Below are 20,741 nucleotides of genomic sequence, written 5' to 3' on the forward strand. Positions count from 1 at the left end.
ACTCATTTGAGGGCATGTTCATTAATTTTAGAGAGATGGGAAAGGAGAGAGAGTAAAAGAGAGAGGGAGAGAGAGAGAGAAGGGAAACATGGATGTGAGAGAGGAACATCAATCGGTTGCCCCAGCTGGAATCAAACCCTTGACCTTTCAGTGCACTGAATGATGCTCAACTGAGCCACATCGGTCAGGTCATGCCCTCTCAGATTTTCACTCAGAAGTTCTAGGGTGGGGCTGGGGAATCTGTAGCAGACTTTCCCAAGTGACCTGGATAGTCAGTTCATAGACTTCACCATATGAAAATGACTGAGAGTAGGGACTATCTTAGTCATCATTGCATAACTAGTGCCTGGCACATACACACCCATAAATGTGTGCTGAATCAACTGAATGAATGGTCTGGAAAACATCTGGGGACTTCTCTAAGAGAATCCTTTCAAAAAGAATCAAAACCAGTTAGATTAGACAGCACTTTGCTTATATGCTATGGGAATTATTCAACAAACAGGTCCAAAACTAAAGGGGATTAAAGAGCACAGTTAGCTAGCCTGTGGGAAGATAAGAATAGTCCAACAAGTGATTAGGCAGTTTACAGATGCAAGTCTTAAACAGAATACAGCCCTGGCCAGTGTGGCTCAGTTGGTTGAGCGTCATCCCATGCACCAAAAAAAGGTCACCGGTTTGATTCCCAGTCTTAGTTGCAGGCTCAACCCTAGTAGGGGGTGTGCAAGAGACAGCCAATCAATGTTTCTCTTTCTCCCTCTCCCTTCCTCTCTCTCTAAAAAAATCAATAAAAACATATTTTTTAAAAAGTTAAACAAAAACAGAATATACAGGGTCCTAATTTATGATGGTTTGATTTATTATTTTTCAACTTTCTGATGGTGCAAAAGCTATATGTATTCAGGCGAGACTGTACTTCAAATTTTGAATTTTGACCTATTCCCAGGCTAGTGATATGTGGTACAATACTCTCTCATGGTGCTGGGCAGCAGCAATGAGATGATTTTGCCCTACAGTAGGGTAATGTAAGTGTTTTGAGCACTTTAAGTTAGGCCAGGATAAGCTATGATGTTTGGTAGGTTAGGCGTATTTAAGTGTACTTTTGACTTAACAAATTTTCAGCTTATGACAGGTTTATCAGGATATAACTCCATCATAAGTCAAGAAGCATCTTTAGTTTGTGAACTGGCATAAGCATTTTAGGACTCATCCTATTCATATTTTATCTGTTTATTTTCTAGTAGGCCTTGGACCCTCATCTTTTCCAGACAGAGGCACCTTGTTGCTTTATCAGAGGCAGAGAGAAGTGAGTTTCAAGAGAGAAGTGATTATAACTGAGAAGTATTTTTAAAACCCAGAAATGGTCTGCAAAGTGAATATTCTATCAATTTATGAAAGCATGAATCTGAAGTTTACATTTATCAAAGTATGTTCATGTCAGGCTCAAAACCAGTCCTGAGCATTTTATTAACTCACCATAAATTCATGCTGATTAAATAAATTCTCTACCTTTTGTGGCTCTGACATACTCTCCAGCAGCACTTTCCAATCTTCTCCCATAAATGCCATATTTAAAATCCACTTGATGTGAATACATTCAGCCAAATCTTTTATTGCCCTAGAATCCCAAAAGTACAGAACTCCCTCTCCAGGAAATAGGAAATCTTCCTTTAAATAAGTCCCTAGAGTTGGCCCAATAGTAACAGCATCAAGAGAGAATTTTCAATAGAATTTATATGTTTAAAAACAAGTCATTCAGTTGTTTAAATAATAACAGTTGGACTTTTCCTTTACTTTGGATATATTAGATATATGCACATTAAAGAGTAAGTTGTTCTTAATACATCGTCAGGAAACATTATAGCTTGGACTTGGCACTCATAGATAAGGAATTGTCATTCTGCCATTTATGCAACGTGGCTGCATTCTCCATGTAATCTCAGTACAGCATTGCTGAGAGCCAAGGCCTCTGTTTGCAAATCTCAGGTCTTTCACTGTGCTCTCTGAGTCACGTTAGTCACTGTTTCCTTCTTGGTGCAGTAACCAGAAATGATTTTCTTTCCACCAGAAGGTTGTTGGGGAAATAACTATTACTAATAATTATGAAAACAGAAAGCAACTGATATTGATACTTGTACTTTATAGCATGTACTCTGTTAATGAGCAGGGAAACGGGAGGTTTTGAGTCACTTGAAATTTCAAGTATGTAGTTTTGGCATTTACATTAATAAATTGTTCATTGGGAGTACTCTACTGAACTGATCTTTGCTGAGGCGAGTCCAGCAGACAAGGAAAACAGAAAGTGATAAAAGAAATATGTGTAAAGGAAATTAGAATATTTCAATCCTATAAGCATATTTTAAAAATATTAAATGGCTTTGGGCCACATATAGAAAGTATACACATGCATATGCTATATATGTTGCATGTACATATTTGTACCTTTTGCAGTTTTGAAGAGCATTCAGAGAGGCGGCACTTATTCATGTATGAGTACTTACAATATTTAATCCAGTGACTTAAATGTATTAGATACTCAGTGAAAAAATGATTTTTTTAAAAAATGAATTGATAGCTCGGGCAGTGTGGCTCAGCAGTTGAGTGTCGACCCAGGAACCAAGAGGTCACCAGTTTGATTCCCAATCAGGGCATATGCCCAGGGTTGCGGGCTCAATTCCCAGTGAGGGGCATGCAGGAGGCAGTGTTTCTCTCTCATAATGTTTCTATCTCTCCTTCTCCCTTCCTCTTTCTCTAAAAATCAATACAAACATTTTTTTAAGTGAATTGATAATTTCAATGACAAGGAACCAGTTAAGTAAAACTTGTTTATGTTTATTTGGAATATTCAACAGCTATTTGTTTAAAAGACTGTGTTAACATGAAAAGCAAGTTACATATACTGTTAAGCTAAATATGAATATACAGTGATGTTATAATAGAAAAAAATCTTTAAGTAAAACAAGATGGAACGTCACTATAGCAAAATGTTAAAATGGGACTTTATTTTATTTTTTAGCTTTTTTCTTTATTAATTAAGGTATTACATATGTGTCCTTATACCCCATTGCCCCCCCATCCCTCCATTCATGCCCTCACCCCCCTGTTGTCTGTGACCATTGGTTAGGCTTATATGCATGCATACAAGTCCTCTGGTTGATCTCTCCCCCTTACACCACCCTCCCCTACCTTCCCTCTTGAGGTTTGACACTCTGATCGATGCTTCTCTGTCTCTGGATCTGTTTTTGTTCATCAGTTTATGTTGTTCATTATATTCCATAAAGGAGTGAGATCATGTGATGTTTATCTTTCTCTGACTGGCTTATTTCACTTAGCATAATGCTCTCCAGTTCCATCCATGCTGTTGCAAATGGTAAGAATTCCTTCCTTTTTACAGCAGCGTAGTATTCCATTGTGAAGATGTACCACAGTTTTTTAATCCACTCATCTGCTGATGGGCACTTAGGCTGTTTTAAAATGGGACTTTAGAAGTATTTTTTGGTCTCCTCTCTACTTTCTATTTTTTCTTTAGTAAACATGGTTCTTAATCATATAATTTGGTATAGGTGTAGAATTGCCAAAAAAATGCTAGAGGAGTTGATGTTTTGCTTTGTGACAGCTTTTTTATCTCTGACATGCTATGTCATATTACTATCCAACTGGTAGAGCCTGCAAGCAGGAAGAATAGTTGGAAGATAACATGATAGTATATGTATCAGCTGGGAAAATTTGTAGCTACACATAACAGAAAACCAAACTGGGGTTTCTGTTACTTACATAAAAGTAAGTCCAGATGTAGCCAGTCTAGAACTGCTGCAGCAGCTTCCAGATGTCAAGAGTGACCCAAACTCATATCTTTCTGCTCAGCATCCCTATCTTGTAGATTCCATCTTCATATTTTCCACATCATGTTCATTTTTGTCATGAGGTTCACCTCCATCCTCATTCTAGAAGGGTAAAAAAGGGAGAAAGTGGAGTTTTGAGGTGGTTAGTAGACATATTAAGAAAAAACATTTTTTTCTAGAAATCTTCACCATTATGTCTAGAAATATATCCCATGGCCACCCATAACAGTATGGGATCTAATGAAATGAGTTTTTTAGCTAAGCTCATTGCCATCCTTCCTTCCACCCCCCACAAAAGTATCAGGATAGCTCAGCTGGTGTGGTTCAGTGGTTGAGCATTGACTCATGAACCAAGAGGTCACCAGTTCAATTCCCAGTTAGGGCGCATGCCTGAGTTCTGGCTCTATCCCCAGTAGGGGGCGTGCAGGAGGCAGCCAATCCAGGTTCCTCTCTCATTGACATTTCTATCTCTCTATCCCTTTCCCTTCCTCTCTCTCTAAAATAATCAATAAAAACATTTTTTTAAAGTATCAGGATATTTTTAATAGATAGGGACAATAAGCAGTGTCTGCCCTTTCTTTTCTTATAAGGAATACACTCATCCCCTCCCTAAGAGAAACAATCTCAAATTCTCATCCAGTTACTGCAATGAGCTCAAATCCAGAATCCAGAAGTTCTGATGATGTGGAGTACTTCCCATTAAGAGTGTGGATCTGGCAACCAATATTTAAAGAAAATTTATCTGCCTCAATACTCCTAAAAAGCAATGGTGGATAGACAGAATGTTGGTAAAACTACTATTCAGGAAAGGGGAAAATGGGAAACACAGTGGTCTCTGGCCCTTAGAAATATCAAATCCTGCTGGATAATTACTGGGATAGCAAGGAATCCAGGCCCTTGGTCAGTTAATATGTCAGTCCCTGGTTCTGTTCTATAAGAGGATCTTCCTATTCTATTGTCTTCCAGGAGTCACATCCGAGGTGGACATTGTGGAGGATACATTTTGGAGCATTAAAACTTTAGCAGTTTGAAGAGACTAGATCTAAGAGTGCTGAATGAGTCCAGAATCTCGTGCCATTTTACCTTCTGAGGCAACTGACATTCTGAAAGCAGTACTGGAGAGATTTAAAGTTCTCAAGGGCAGTGGGTGGGGAGTGGAGGGTGAAAATTTTGAGTTCAGGACCCAGAAGGGAAAGATTTTAAGTTGGAATTCCAAAGAGTTACACCCTGGAAGAAACTTTTAATTAATCCGATTGGATTAAGTTGCTCTGTCCTTAATCTAAATGGCCCCCAATGAACCACACCTCCTAATATTCATGGCCTCTTGCCATAGACCAGTGATGGGCAACCTTTTGAGCTTGGTGTGTCAAACTTCGCCAAAAAACTGAGCATAACTCGGGTAGTGTGTCACTTTGAGGAAAAAACATTATTTTGCAAATGTTTCATCCTCAGGAGCAGCAAATGTTTCATCCTGGTTACTGACACACGTGTCATAGGTTCGCCATCACTGCCATAGACTCTGCTCTTGGCTGTGTGACTTGCTTTGGCCAATGATACCTTAATAAGCAAAGGCCTGCACACTGAGGCTTGTTCTCTTGGAATGCTCCCTCTCGGAATCCTGGAATTAACCATGCTGTGAGGGAGCCCAAGTTAGTCACATGGAGAAGCCATGTAGAGAAAAACCAGGGAATCTAGCCAACAGCCCAAGACACATGGGCCTACTTGAGCCAGCCCCAACCATCTGAGCCACCCCAGTTGAGGCCCAAGGGATCATGGAGCAGATGTGGCTCATGCACTATGGCCTAACTGAATTCTTGAGCCAAAGAATCTGGAATCTTGAGCAAATAAGAGTTAAGTCATTAAGTTTTGAGGTGGTCAGTACACAGCAATAAATAACTGAAACACTACTAAAAGAATAAAGAATGTATAGCAAATAATTGTTGGGAAAAATACAATTAAAAGTAGGTAATCCAAAGGAAGGCATGAAAAGAAAGAAAACAGAACAGATTAGATAAATAAAAGCAAACAGCAAAAACATTTAAACTTGCTTCTAGGCAATTCCGTGTATGGGTAGACAAGTAGGCTTGTCTCAAATCAGTTTTTAAGCCTGAGAAATCTTGTCTTTTCTGTATTAGCCTCTGTATCCTGTCCATATCATTTCCACCTTAGTTTAATGGCCCAGCCTTGATGCAATTCGAAATAAGCCTGCAGTGGTGATCCTACCTTTAATCTATTCTTTGCTAAATAAATAAATAAATAAATAAATAAATAAATAAATAAATAAATAAATATTCTTTGTTGAATAGATTTAGAAGAGTTTGTCACCCGGTTTGGTTTAGAAGAGTTTAAGAAAAGCTTGGAAAAAAGAAAAGAAAAGAAAAGAAAAGAAAAGCTTGGAACCATATATCTATTAGGACCACCTCTCAGCTCCTATTTTTATAGGCTGTCACGTCTGGTAAGGTACTAGTTGGCTTTTTGAACGCAGAAAGTCTCCAAATTATGGAATTAAATTAGTTTATATTTCAGGCCCACAGGCCGAGAGCATCTTTTCGCAAGCTGTAGTTTGTTCTCTCTCTGCCAGCTGTTGGGGATAAAGCCATAATTAACTCTCTTTCATTTTGATCAGGGCCTTTCCTTCCCAGACATAGTGATTAAATGATTTTCACGTGTTTCTTCCTCCACCACTGAAAAGCTATTCAATATATGGACTTACCATAAAGGCATTTTACAGTCCGGACCATACGGCAAAGATTCATGGGGTATATGTGTTAGAGGTGAGTATGTGGTGCCCTGCACGCTGCTGGGCGGGTGTCCGGGTGGATCAGAGCTGCAGCCTAAGCCGAACACACGCCGAGCACGCAATTAGGCGCTAGACAAGCATTGAGTCCATTAATTACTACGGTGTCCGTGGGCTTTAAAACACATCTGTAGGCGCTTTTTCGTTAAAAAAAAAAAAAAAAAAAAAAAAAACCCAAAGGTAGGTCACCTGAAAGAGGAATGCCTTCGACCCCATTGAGGCCGGCGATACCTGGTGCGGCCGGGCCGGCCCGTTGGGTACGGAGCTGGCGACCCCGTCTGGCCGCAGCGGCCATAGCAGCCGTTTGCCGCCCCTGGGGGTGCGGTGGCGTCAGGGGCCGGAGGCGTCTTGTGAGGAGGGAGGCAAATAAACAAAGCCACCCGCACAGAAACGGGTCGTTCCGTTTCACATCCTCCTTCGGATGCCTGGGATTTCTCGGAACAAAGTGATCCTCCAGCTAACCGCAGGCAGGTGGAGCCCGCCCCACAAGGGAGCGCCCTCTTCCTCCTCGCCGCCCGCTCCACGGAGCGAGCTGACAGGGACCCTCCCGGCCCGAGCCGCCCGGAAGGGACACGCCCCCTCGAGGGAGCGCGCGGCCGCGGCCACCCCCGGCGCCTTCTCTGGCGAGCGCGCACGCGGGAGGGGGCGGGGCTCCTTCCCGGCACCCAGTGAGCGCCCGGCCCCTAAGCCCCACCCCCTCCCGGCCCCGCCCCTCCGGCCGGGCTGAAGCGAGCAGGCGACCGGAAGCCACTTTAAAGCAGAGCTCGAGGTGACAGGCGAGCCAGCCGGGTCGAGAGCGCCGTCGCCGCTTTCTGCGCTCGCGGCGGCGGAATGGCTCGGGCGCCGGTCACCGCGTCCCCAGCCTGCGACCCTTAGAAACCCGAGCCTGCACTCCGCGCCGACCCCCCGTGCGGACGTTGTGTCCGCGAATCGGCAGCGCCGCAACTCGGCTCCTGTGGTCGGCGCTCTCTGGGTGCCGGTTCAGGTAAAGGACTCCGGCTGAGCTCTGAGGAGCCGGTGGGGGACCCTCGCGGGGGGGCCTGGCGGGCGAGGAAGGGGGCGCCGGCCCCCCGCAGCGACTCTCAAGGATCGAGGGCGATGGCTACTTGGATTGTGCTTTTTTTTTTTTTTGTACCGAGTTCACTCGGATCCCGTCCGCATCGAGATGGAATCGGTTTCCACTTGGTAGTCCCTTAGGGCCTCTGGCAGGTGTATCTCTCGGAGTGAGACCCCCCGAAGGGTTTAGTCAGGGGCGCGACGTCTCCCCCGCCCGCCTTGGTCCGCGCGGGAGCGTCCGTGCGGCCTCCCCCGCGGGGGCACTCCGCAGACCGAGGGGGAGGCACGGCGGCTAAAGGGGAGCCTTCCGGCCGCCCCGCGTTCCGGCTGCAGCCCAGAAGTTAGCAGGCGGTTTTCGGGTGAACTTTGAAGGCGCGGGAGTCTCCCGTCGCCCTTCCCGAGAAGCGGCGGCCACTTTTTTTTTTTCCCCCGGCGCTTCGCGGGGCGGTCCTGCGACCCTCCGAGACTCGCGGAGCGATCCCCTTGGGAAGGTCGGTTGAGGGGTGAAGACTGGACTGGAAGGGCCCCCCGTTGAGTGGCTTCTGGGATGGAGGGAATCCCGGGGGGGGGGGGGAGGAGGCTAGCCCGAGGGTGTGGGGGGCATAGATGCTCGGAACTCCCAGACCCCAGTGGCCGAACCTGGCGGCGCCTCAGCCGCGCTGCGCCGAGTTGGCGCGGCCGGGGGGGTGCGGAGCTGCGCAAACCGCCGCGGCCCTAAGGAGGCGTCGCTCGGACCCGGGGCTCGGCGCCGGGGTGTCGGGCAGCGGCGGGCCTTGGAGTCCTGAGTTTGGAGCCGGCGATTCCCTTGGAGCGGGCTCTGAGCCGAGCGTGCCGGAGAAATCGGGGGCATCTAGAGGTGAGGGGAGGAGTGGTAGGTGGCCTGCTGAGGGGGGACCCCAGGAAGTGCCCTTCTAATCTTTATTTTTTTGGTAGCGCAAACTAATTGAGGAACTGGGTTCTGTTGACTTCCCCACTCCAGCCACTCCTCCAGTTCTCTGCTGCTTCGGGTTTTATTTCCGAGTGTGACCGAGGACAATCATGGGAAAAGTTGAAGTGTGTGACTCAAAAGATTGGGTTCAGGTCTGTTTTGCCTTGGTGGGGTGTGATAGGAGGGTGTGCGTGCGTGCGTGTGTGTGTGTGTGCGTGTGTGTGTGCGTGCGTGTGTGGAGGATGGCACAGGCCGGTTTGGTGTGGTGGAGAGGGAATACCACAATCTGTGCCAATTGTGCCTTGAGGCAAGAGCACTGAATGATGAATAATAACGCCTGGCTTGGCTGCTTTCCAGATGATTTATGTCTTCTGTCAAGTCCCTCCTTCTTCGTGAAGCTTTCCCTAACAATGGCAGCTCACACTGAACTCTTTCTACCTTTTCCTTTTGTACTTATCGTGGAGGCTAACACCTTGTGGGATGTGTTTTGTTTTGTTTTTTTAAAATCATTTTTCTGAGTTTGATCATTATGCACTTTTTACACGCACAGATTCAAGAATCCAATTAGATCTTTAATATCCATTTTTCTGGGGACTCAATTTTATTATTTTGTGTTATTGTTGACCCATAAAACCTAATAGAACTAGCCACTTTAGGTTATTTTTCTTCAGTTATTCAGACAAAAAAATATCCTGAGTACCCACTGTTTGCATTTGTGTTAGGCACTGAAATGGGCACCTGGGTTGCATACTTGATGAAGTCATGGGTCCTTGCATCAAATATCTCTTTCAGTCTATTGGATAAGAGAGGAGAGTATTAATTGCTCATCACCAATCCTTTTCCACTCGACACAATGCTTAATAAATATTTTCAGAATTAATTAATGAGTGCTAGATTATGGAGGAGATACCAGTTGTCATTTTACAAAGTTTCCTTGGCTTTAGTCTTTGTTCCATTTTTCCCCCAAAGGGTCTGATTCCTTGAAGAAATAACTTTTATTCTCTTTCAGTAGTTAATAAGGAATCTGAAAATGTGGCTTGTGTTTTATATTATTATGTTATTTTCTACAATATTCCTTCATTTGCCTTTAAAAAATACATGTGTAACTTTTTTGAAGACAAGGACAAAGGCGTCTCTTTATGAAGTTGTGTTTGGTTTCTAAAACAGTGTGTGCCGTAGTTGTTGATATACTTTCTGTTGCTAAACAAGCCCTGGTATTTATTCCTCCTCCAGCAGTGGTAATGTTTTGGAGATTGCAAAAGTAGACCCTTTGATGTCTTTGGGGTTTATATTGAAACTTTCTGAATACAGCAGGTCATCAAAAATGTCGTTTTGTTGTATGAACTTAACTCTTGTTTATAACAATTAGCCTATGGTAAAATTGGTTTCATTATACTTGTTTTTCCTAAAGTCACAGGTGACCTTAAGTAAGGACTTAGTTGAATAAAAATGCTTTAACAGGCTCCTGACTTTCTCCCATATAACATTTTGAGAGCCCCTATTTCCTGAGTATGTCCTCACACCCCAAATTCACTCACTATTTAACTTTGAAGTTTATCCTTCATTTGATGAACTTTTTTTATTTTTTTACAAAGAAACAGTTTTGTCACCTCAGGAGAAAGGCGATAAATAAACAACTGTGAAAAGAACCACAGAGCAGTGAAGATATGGTTTCCCTGCTGTCATCAGTTAGACACACTTATTTCTACCCCTCATTCTCCCCCTCCCATTCTACCCTAGACTTAGAGTAAAAATTCATACCCCAGCCGAAGTGCAAATCATTGTATATTAAGTCCACAAATAAATTTCAAGTGCCTAAAATACTCTTTCTCTTTTACCTTTACCTTCTGTGGGCATAGCCCTGGCTGTTCTGGAGCTTTAATTTCTCAATAAAATTTAAAAAGATGAAATACAATGTAAGAGGAGTGATTTCAGGAACTTACAGACTAAAACTAAACATTTTGATGAATGAATGGGTTCCAGTTGTTGTCAGCTTGTAAGTGATCATCTTCTTTTCTTTCCCGGTAGGATTTTAGACTCTGAGGAGCAATTGGAGCTAATCCACATTATGGAAATGGAAACCACCGAACCTGAGCCAGACTGTGTAGTGCAGCCTCCCTCTCCTCCTGATGACTTTTCATGCCAAATGAGACTCTCTGAGAAGATCACTCCATTGAAGACTTGTTTTAAGAAAAAGGATCAGAAGAGATTGGGAACTGGAACCCTGAGGTCTTTGAGGCCAATATTAAACACTTTGCTAGAATCTGGCTCACTTGGTGGGGTTTTTAGATCCAGAAACCAGGATGCAGATGAGAGCAGCTTACATGAACCTATGGTGAAAAAACCCCTGGAAATCAACGCATCCTGTCCACCAGCAGAAAACAATATGTCTGTCCTGATTCCTGAGGGGACAAATGTCGGGGACCAAATACCAGAAACTCGCCCTTCTACTGATGCTCCAGAACAAGTGATTCCAATCCAGGATCACAACTTTCCATCAGAAACCATTAGTGGGACAGTGGCCGATTCTACAGCAGGGCACTTCCAGGCTGCCCTTTTGCACCCAAGTGATGTTCCTGTTAGTCCTGACTGCATAGACAAAGTCATGGATTATGTTCCAGGGGTTTTCCAAGACAACAGTTTTACAATCCAGTACATTTTGGACACCAGTGATAAGTTGAGTACCGAGCTCTTTCAGGACAAAAGTGAGGAGGCTTCCCTTGATCTTGTATTTGAGTTGGTGAACCAGCTACAGTACCACACTCACCAAGAGAACGAAATTGAAATTTGCATGGACTTTTTGCAAGGCATGTGTATTTATGGCAGGGATTGTTTGAAACACCACACGGTCTTGCCCTATCATTGGCAGATCAAGAGGACAACTACCCAAAAGTGGCAGAGTGTATCCAATGATTCCCAGGAGCACTTGGAAAGATTTTACTGTAACCCAGAGAATGATAGGATGAGAATGAAGTATGGGTATGTATTTATAACTTCTTTAAAGCTGTTGTTAAATACTATCGAGAAGATAAAGAAGTTAAAAGCTTAGTAGGGTAGTTTCTTTTAAATAACCTAACAGGTTTTATTCTTTTTTCCACTGTTACTCTTCTGCCTGTGTGCTGTACTGATTTTTCATAGTGGTTGAATGAAGGCTATTTACCTAACCAGACAATAAAGTTTTTATGATTTGAATAATTCAGATGTTACTCTGTGCAATATGTATATGACTGAGAAGTTACCTGTACATTGAATGTTGTAAATCTAATACAATTTTAATCATACAGGAGAACTTGATTTTGAAAGAAAGTCCATGATGAGTCTTATAACATAAGACTCATACCTAATATATCTAATTTTCAAGTTTTGCACATTGAGTAGCTGCTACTTTTTAAAGGAAAATAGTATTGTTTGGAGATTTTTGTGGTCTCTTGATTTTGAATGGTACAAACTGTTTTTGTGAATGATTCAGAAGTTTCTTCCAAACTTATGAATCCTGCTCAAGAATATTAATTTTTTTTTAGTTTCCATAAAACTTTTTGCCATTAAGTTTATTATTTTAATTATCTTATAGGTAAAATAAATTCTACAATTCAGCGTACTTTTTAAAAAACTGAGTCTTTTAACAATGAGTAAAGAGTATGTTTATGTTAATGGGTATGTTTGTTTATCATTTACATAAAAACAGTTATCGTCATGTTTTCCTATGCAAGACATATAAGTAAATAATTTGGTTCTTTTAGTATGGATATCTAAGCAATATTCACTGATAGGGAACTGAAATTTCCACATCTGAATTCTTCTTTAATTGAATTTAAAAGTGAAGAAGGAAATGATAGTTGCCACATGTAAAGTTACTAGTGCAAAAATGGCTGCATAATAACATTAATCTTTATATTTCTAAGTTGTTTCTCCTGTAGTATGGAAGGAGTTAAAATGTGTGATGTTAATAGTTGTGTATGACCAAGAGTAAATATTCAAATTACTTAGGGGAAAAGAGCACGTCTATACATGCTACCTGATTTGGGAGACCATGAGGGCCTCCTGACTGCTTCACAGGTAATGAATTGCCTGATGATGTGTGTAGTACTGAAAGGAATGACCCATAGGGACGAAAACTACCCTGAATATCCTAGACTAGAAGTCCAGGGGAAAAACTTTCTTGAGAGTCATCTTTGTTCACAGATAAGTTGGGTTACTCTCTTCAAGAGAGTCAACAAGCAAATGGTGGCAGTAAACCATTTCCAAATTGTTTAATTCTGTTAGTCTTGATGTTCATCTCCTGTGTTCTAACATAGTGCCAAAGCATTGTTGGCATTGCAGAAGCCTGGTCTTTTTTCTTTTTTTTAACTTCTCTTGTTCCCATTTAGTATTGGATAAGTGGTTTCTTTTTAATATTTCAGGCATATAGTACTCAGATCTGTGTCTTTTTAACATCTCAACTATGAGACTAGAATTTTGAGATGCAAAGGGACATTTGAAGGGATGTATGGAACAAGATGAGAAACAATATGAGGCCCAGGTTTAAAGGCATTATTATATAGAAGACTCCTTGGGATAAAAGTAAGATTATATCAAGAATATAGTTTTCCTGATCATGAATGTATTATCTTTATTATAGAATGCATCCAAGATTCTATTTTGCATGGGTAGTGAAATAAAGCTAAATACTTTTAACTTCATATTTTAAAGCCGGCATTGGAAGACAATGTTTTCCATTCTCTTAAAACCTTTTTAATAAGGCTTTGTCTAAAATCTCTGTTGCCCATGAGCTAGCAATTCTAATTGGTATGTAAAGGATAATTAATTTTATATACTCTCAAAGCCACTCTATCTTTCCCATCTCCAGATTGCAAAACTGCAGAATAGTAGCCTCCCACTTCACTCTTACGAAGCACATTTCCTGTCTGCTGAGTACTTCAGCATCTGGTACATTAAGTTTCTCTCTGTTTGAATTGGTCAGGATTATTGTCCAACACATTACGTTCTGTTATTATCAGCAAGGCAAGATGGGTATTTTGATGGATAGAATCCAGGAACTCTTAAGTCAGCAGCATATTGGGTATTTTGTCCTTTGGTAAAATTACTTTGCTGAAGAATAGACATGGATTTTGTTGAATTAGTTATAAAGTAGTTGCAGTGAGTGCTTGATTTCCAAATCACTTTTACTAAAATAATGTTTATTTGACACTTGAGAGGAAAGGTATGAGTGAATTATTATTGTAACTATTGTTGCTAATACATTGGTAATGGTAGTAAGTTGTCCTGCCCTGATAAAAATAGCAAAGTATTAAGTTAATTATTAGTAATGTGAAGAAGGTTCTCCATGGACTACAGTGAGAAATGTTATAAGATTGTAGATAGCTAAGTGTCAAAAATTAGACTTTTGGGAAGTTGACCTGTGGTCATTACAACCTGGTTTTCCTTGTATTCCAAAGCGATGTTGTGTTTCCTGGCAACAAGATGCAGATAACGGCATGTTGAGCCTTGCTGAGAGATTCACAAACAAGCTGGAGCAGCCCAGGTTCACATGGTTACCACATTATTTGGCTAAAGCTATTAATCTCTGTGGTCAGGCCTGTAAAGCTGGTCTATCTGTGCAGATTGCACATAACCAGGAAGTGTGTGTTCAGCTGTGTATATGTCCAAGTCAGACCCCAGCAGTCTTTGGATTCAGGAAAAATGAATGACAGTTGTTAATCTCACTTGGGTTCAGTATTTTATATGACTTGATAAATCATTATTACATACTATATCTATAATACTTCATTGTGTGGAACTTGGGGAAAGTTCATAGTTCTGGGTCTGTTAAGCAGATAAAATTCTTTGTTTTTCAAATGTATTAGAGTTAACAGCTAAATTAATCCAAATTAGATTAACAGGGTTCATTTTATTCTCAAGAATGAAATTGGAAAGCAAGTTGAGTTAGATAAATTCACAAGTCCATTCTGCCTCTTTAATCACGATGCCTAGATACTAAAAATACACTTAATAAAGAGAATTTCAATAATAAATGCTTACTTGGTTAATTATAATGAAATTATTTTAATTATTTTCCAATTTTGCCTTCATCCCAAATTATGATATAATCCTACTTTTCCACCACACTCTGCTTTTGTACATCTGCAGATGTTCATTGCCAACATCAACTGGAAACTAGTTGTATGTGTGAACTCCCTGTATTTACATGCCGAGGCTTCTTTTACACACAGGATGGCTTTGGAGAATTTCCAAATTCCAAATATGAAGTTAAGAAAACAACATTGAATGTTATGTTTTCAATTAAGAAAACATAGTCTCTGACAGTTTAGGCACTCATCCTTATTAGAAAATGATACTAAATGGCAAGCTAAGTAGTTTTAAGAGAGCCTCACTAACTGTAGAATATTGTTGAGGATGATTGAAATTGAGGATGTGCAAATCTCCCATTAGCAACTAAGAACGCCATTGGTTTTCGCATTACATCAATTTTAAAGTGTGCCAGAAGTCTTATAGTTATTATTAACCATAAAGAAGAGGCATTCTGCAAACCTTAATTTGGGGTTAATCTGTAGATGAAAATATAGCCTGTGATTATTTCTAATTCTGAAAGTTTTGAAGGAGAGTAGGAGGGTGAAGTAGAAAGTTGCAAACCCCAACTCCAGGGTTAATTTTTCTCAGAGGACAGTGTTCTTTTCTCCTCTTTTGGAATTAAGGCATATTGATAAAAGAGGGAGTTTTACTTGATATGACTTATGCATAGAGTGTTTGTGATAAGTTAGTTTTGAGTGATTTTGATTGCTAATTGCTTTTAGAAGTGTGTGTGTGTGTGTGTGTGTGTGTGTGTTTTTAATCTGTGCAGAGGATAATAAAGATGACTTCACAGGGACTCTGTGAAAGAAGACAGGAGAATTGCATACTAATGATAATAAAGAGGATATGATGTTCTTTTCTATATGACTTGCAGAATGGATTATCTAAAATAGAGCCAACTCCTGACTGAACTCTGCTGGAATAGTTAAATTAGCCAAGTTAGCTCTGGCCTGCACAGCTGTGATGATGTATGAACTAACTCATTATGTGCTATTGATAATACTGGAGAGATGAGAACAGCTGAATCTTACTATGCCTTGTGACTTTTTGGTATTTCTTAAATATACACAGCTGGATGAATTTGAATTTATTTTTAAAATTCCTGCCTAAGAGAGAGAGCTCCATAAGCAATAATTGTATTTGAAGTGACTTTCAAAATGTGTGCCTTGTGCTTGAAGATAAAGCAATCTAATGAATTATATTTTCTACCTCTTTATGATGCTATTTACATATGAAATAAACTAATTGGCTTCTTTCTGTACTAATCCAGAGGAGTTACTGGGTCTGTTGAGCTGTCATGGGAATCAGTAGCAATCATTCATTTATTTTCTGTGTGTGTGTTTTTTTAAATCAATAAGCGGATTAGACTTTTGTTTCCCCATTGATTTTTTTTGAGAGAGAGAAACATCGATGTGAAAGAGATAGAGAGAGAGAAAGAGAGAGAGACACATAGGTTGGTTGCCTTCCACACAAGCCCCAAACCGGCAAACCAGGTTTGTGCCCTTGACCAGAAATCGAACCGGCGTTGGTCTGAGAGGCGATGCCCTAACCACTGAGCCAAGCCGGCCAGGGCTAGATTAGACTTTTTAAAGCACCTGTCACATAGTTTCAGGTTAGGTCAGTCTGTTCCTAATGTATTTATGGTAATGAAAATGAACTTGGCAAGAAGCAAAGACAGTTGGAGTAAATAGCGTATAAGGTTATCTGGCAATCCCTAAAAATACATCAGATATTATGCATTTTCTTATTGAGTTGACTGTAAAGCTTTTACTTTTTGTTGTAAGTAAATGGGTAAAAGCAAGTAGTAACTCCTTATTCTGCATATGTGTACATGCAAAAAAATGCAACTATTGATTAATTCTACTGTGTCCCTGTAAATCTATTTTCTATTGTTACACTAGAATTTCTAGATTTGCCATCTACCATAAAGCAAAGGTAAATGAATAAGTTCTTTCTATGCATCTCTGATCTTAGTGATTCTTAGTTTTGTATTGGATTTGGGGCTACTTCTAAAGGGTAAAGCAGTATGTAGCCCATACAAACCTTGACTACTCAAGGAATGCTACTAAAATACAACCATTTGAGATTATAACTGTTTTCTCATGGCCTCCCTTCTTTCTTATTCCATGATTTGAGACAACCAGATTCTCATCCTTTGTCTGATGGTAATAATTTTGATCACATTTAAATAAGGTGCTCTTAACCTAGGTCAGCAACCTTTAATAATTACCAGTGTCCTGCTTGTGAGTTGCATTTTTTAAAAATATATTTTATTGATTTTTTACAGAGAGGAAGGAAGAGGGATAGAGAGTTAGAAACATCGATCAGCCACCTCTGGCACACCCCCCACTGGGGATGTGCCCACAACCAAGGCACATGCCCCTGACCGGAATCGAACCTGGGACCCCTCAGTCCACAGGCCGACGCTCTATCCACTGAGCCAAACCGGTTTCGGCATGCAGTTGCATTTTTGTGGAAAGAAAACTTAAGTATATGTGTATATGTTACTTTTGCAGAGGAAAAAACAAATGTATTTTGAGTTACAAGATAACTCTTGATTATTCTGGCCCAAGTTTCTATGAGGGTGGGTAGGTTTTGCCCGGAAATCTCTTTGTTAAAAGCAGGAGAGTTTCTCTTCTAAAATAAATCTGGGAGTCTTAAAGTGAATATGAATGATTTTGAATCATTGGAAGACACTAGAGTGCTGAGGGTTGAACCATTTTCTGTCTCATCTGGGTTTGATATCTAGCTATATAAAAGCCTAAGCGACCGTTATGACCGAGTGACCGGAATGACCAGTCGATCAGTTGTTATGATGTTCACTGACCACCAGAGGGCAGATACTCAACACAGGAGCTGCCCCCTGGTGGTCAGTGCATTCCCACAGCCAACCTCCCACGAACTCTCCCCCTGGCTGGTCCCTACCCCTGGCTGGCTGGCCCTGATCTGCCCCATTGGTCCGGCTAACCTCCCGCAATCACTCCCTGCTGGCCAGCCAACCTCCCGCAGTCCCTCCCCGTCCCTCCCCTTGGCCAGCAGGCCCCGATCAGGACTGGGCAAGATGGCCCTGATCAGCCCTGATCGCCAGCCAGGCCTAGGGACCCCACCTGTGCACGAATTTGTGCACTGGGCCTCTAGTTGTTAGATAATAGCTTAAGGTTTTGGGTTGAACTGTACTTTGTACCATAAACACAAATTGTGCAAAGGAATAAAATAGTTCTATAGTTCACCATTTCTAGGAGCAAACAAGTCACATTTTAGATATGAAGGTAATTCTTTAACAAAAACAAAATTTTCTATTCATAGATTTATGATAGTGCTTTCTAGGGACTAAGGATTATGCTATTCAAACTCACCTCTATTTAAAAATCCTGTGTTAAAACTAATCCAGCCCAGTCCCTGACACATTAACTAAAAGCCTTGACTTTCCAGTGTAGATTAATTCCTTGTTAATAGGGAAATTTGAAATTGCAGGGGGTAGGTTGTGAAATATATTTTTTAATCCTTGAAAATAAAGGTTTTTATGTAAAATAAATAAATTCTACTTATTCAATTTGGTAGTTTGTAAAGATAATATATGTTCTGTACAAAAGACAGTTTTGCAGTTTTGTACTAAATATAACCAATTCTGTGATTAGGAACTCAAATTTTAGAAGTTGATGATATTAATTAATTTCTGATTCTGAAATTTCCAATATTTCTTGCTGACCTGGTCAGTTACTATTGCTAAGACAAGCATAGAAGGGAGTTAGCTAAGCGTTCCTAGTTGCAGTGTTCAGACAATAAAATGTGTCTGTCTCCTTGATCTTTCTCTGCTATATGCTATTTACTTATTGGTAACACCCACTTGACCAGTAGAGAACCTTTGCATGGTAATCACAATGAAAGGGTAAGCTCATATGAGAGCGAAAATGCCAGAATGACTGTTTCCTTTCACATGCTACAGAAACCAGATTTTCGAGTATGTGTGCCACAAAGTGTTGTGTAAAGAGTGTATTAGAATCCCCTATGACTAAATTGTCTGAGAAAGATTTGTTCAGGAAACTTGTATTCTTTATGCAAATGGTACTGTTGCTTCTGAGCATAAGGAAGGATTTGTGAATAGTCAGTGTTGAAACAGCACTTCTCACATGATTGGAAAAGATATTTCGTTTAGGCCACACTTACTGGAATTTGTTATATTAATTTTTATTTTCTTTTTGGATTAAGAAATTCTTAAACTGTCCCTTCTCATTTGACGTATAGCCATAGAATTTGGGTGACCTTATTTGCTCTAAAATTTACCATCACTGAATAGTCAGTCAGTGAAGAATGAATGGCTGGGGTAGGGGCCCAAGAGTGAACTTTGCTTGCAGTAGTGCATGTGCTTTCAGAATCTTGCCTGTACCCTGTGATCTTCACAGCTCCTGCAGCTGATCAGGGGACAGAAAGGGCAAATGGCAAAAAAATACTCTAAATAATTTCCTGCTGTGATTGGTCTTTGGTTTTTGACAGTCACCTGGCTTCTCTCTTTCATTTCCAGGCATTGAGAGAATAAAAATAAGCACAGGAGAAATACTAGGTTTGCCTTCCAAGTTAATAATAATAAAAAATAGGACATCCTTGAATGGGGCTAGAGTATGTGAAACAGAAGAAACTTTGCTTTCTTGCTTTCTGAGGTTTGGATTGTCCAAATGTTGCTGCACCTCAGGAGCATTGTGTAAAGTGTTCTACAGTTAATTACCTACTAAAAAATAATGTAGACTCTTAAATTTGATAAAATTAAATATATTAGAGAAACTTGGTTTTGTAGAATCCCTTTCCTCTAGGAAAAGTTGACTGGTGTAAGACCCTGTTGAAAGATTTTGTAGACATAGTTTACAAAATATATAGACAAAAACAAACAACCTCTTGATAAGTTTTCTATAGGAAGTCTTATTTTTCCCTTTCAGAAATTAGCCCAGAAATCAAATAAGCTAATAAATTATATCTTACGGGGAGTTAGAGTATATATTTTATGATAATTATTTATAATTAGTATTTCATTTATGTATAAGTGAGTTCTGAATTGTTTGAGCTTATTTGAAAACAGTTACTTTAAGCAATTTTAACACTTATACAGTATACACCTGATTTTATAATGTCTGTGTAGAAAAGTTTTATAAACAAATATATTTCAGCTCTCTCTAAATACTGTCAAATTCTATATCCACAAAATTGAATTAATCAGTTGTGTTTTGAGTACATGGCAGACATTTTGTATTGTCTATATTGAGGTAAAATAGAAATCCCTCAGTTTAAAAATATTTCATTTAACGAAGGGTATATTTACTCATCTTCACAAAAAGCAACATCTGCATAATTTAAGGTAGTACAAGGCATAGTACACATTATTTTAATCTATTGTGTGCTTTCTATCTCAAATTCTTGCAGAAATTAAGTTTCACTTCATCAGGCCATGGTAGTCAGAGACATGTAGAAGTATTTCTCGATTAAGTTACCTTCTAGGAGTCTAAGGACATGTGATTAAACTTGAATAAAAGTTAAAGCTGCCCTGCAGGCATGGCTCAGTGGATGGGCGTTGAACTATGAACCAGGAGGTCTCGGTTTTCGATTCCAGTCAGAACAAATGCCCAGATTTTGGACTATGATGTCTTCAGGGTGCAACATTAATCCCATGCCTCCATAAATAGATAGCAATGAGATCTTCCGAACTCTTTAAGTATAATTTTTATTCACAAAAGATTATAGGCTTATCCACATCTTATTAGAAAGTTCTTTTGTATTTTTTGCTTTGGTCCATTAGTTTTGTAATAAAAACCAAGAAAGCCCAACACAACAGTATTTTAGTAGATTTTTTTTTTTCTCGAGTGGATATTGTAATTTGCTTTTAGTGGTTGCATGAAGGGAACTTCAATGTATGGTATTAAACTGTGTTATGAGTTTAGTTTCCCACATTCTTTTGGAGACTATAGAATTACAAAAGCTTAAAAACAGTCCTAGCTAGTTTAGTTCAGTGGATAGAGCGTTGGCCTGTGGACTGAAGGGTCCCCGGTTCGATTCCTGTCAT

At 40.3% G+C, this 20,741-nt stretch overlaps 1 protein-coding gene across 2 annotated transcripts in view; it reads left to right on the forward strand.

Moving 5' to 3' along the window:
• Window positions 1–7,395: 7,395 nt before the first annotated feature.
• Window positions 7,396–20,741, forward strand: part of TIPARP (TCDD inducible poly(ADP-ribose) polymerase) — a 34,643-nt gene continuing 21,297 nt past the window's right edge. Inside the window, exons 1-2 of one of the 2 annotated variants that reach the window (XM_079765691.1) lie at window positions 7,396–7,624; window positions 10,652–11,602. In XM_079765691.1, coding sequence (XP_079621817.1) covers window positions 10,692–11,602 — 911 coding nt within the window. In that variant the 5' untranslated portion in view covers window positions 7,396–7,624; window positions 10,652–10,691. The other variant, XM_079765690.1, reaches the window with a different exon arrangement.

Source organism: Cnephaeus nilssonii (assembly GCF_951640355.1).
Source record: "Cnephaeus nilssonii genome assembly, chromosome: 3".
NCBI lineage: Eukaryota > Metazoa > Chordata > Mammalia > Chiroptera > Vespertilionidae > Cnephaeus > Cnephaeus nilssonii.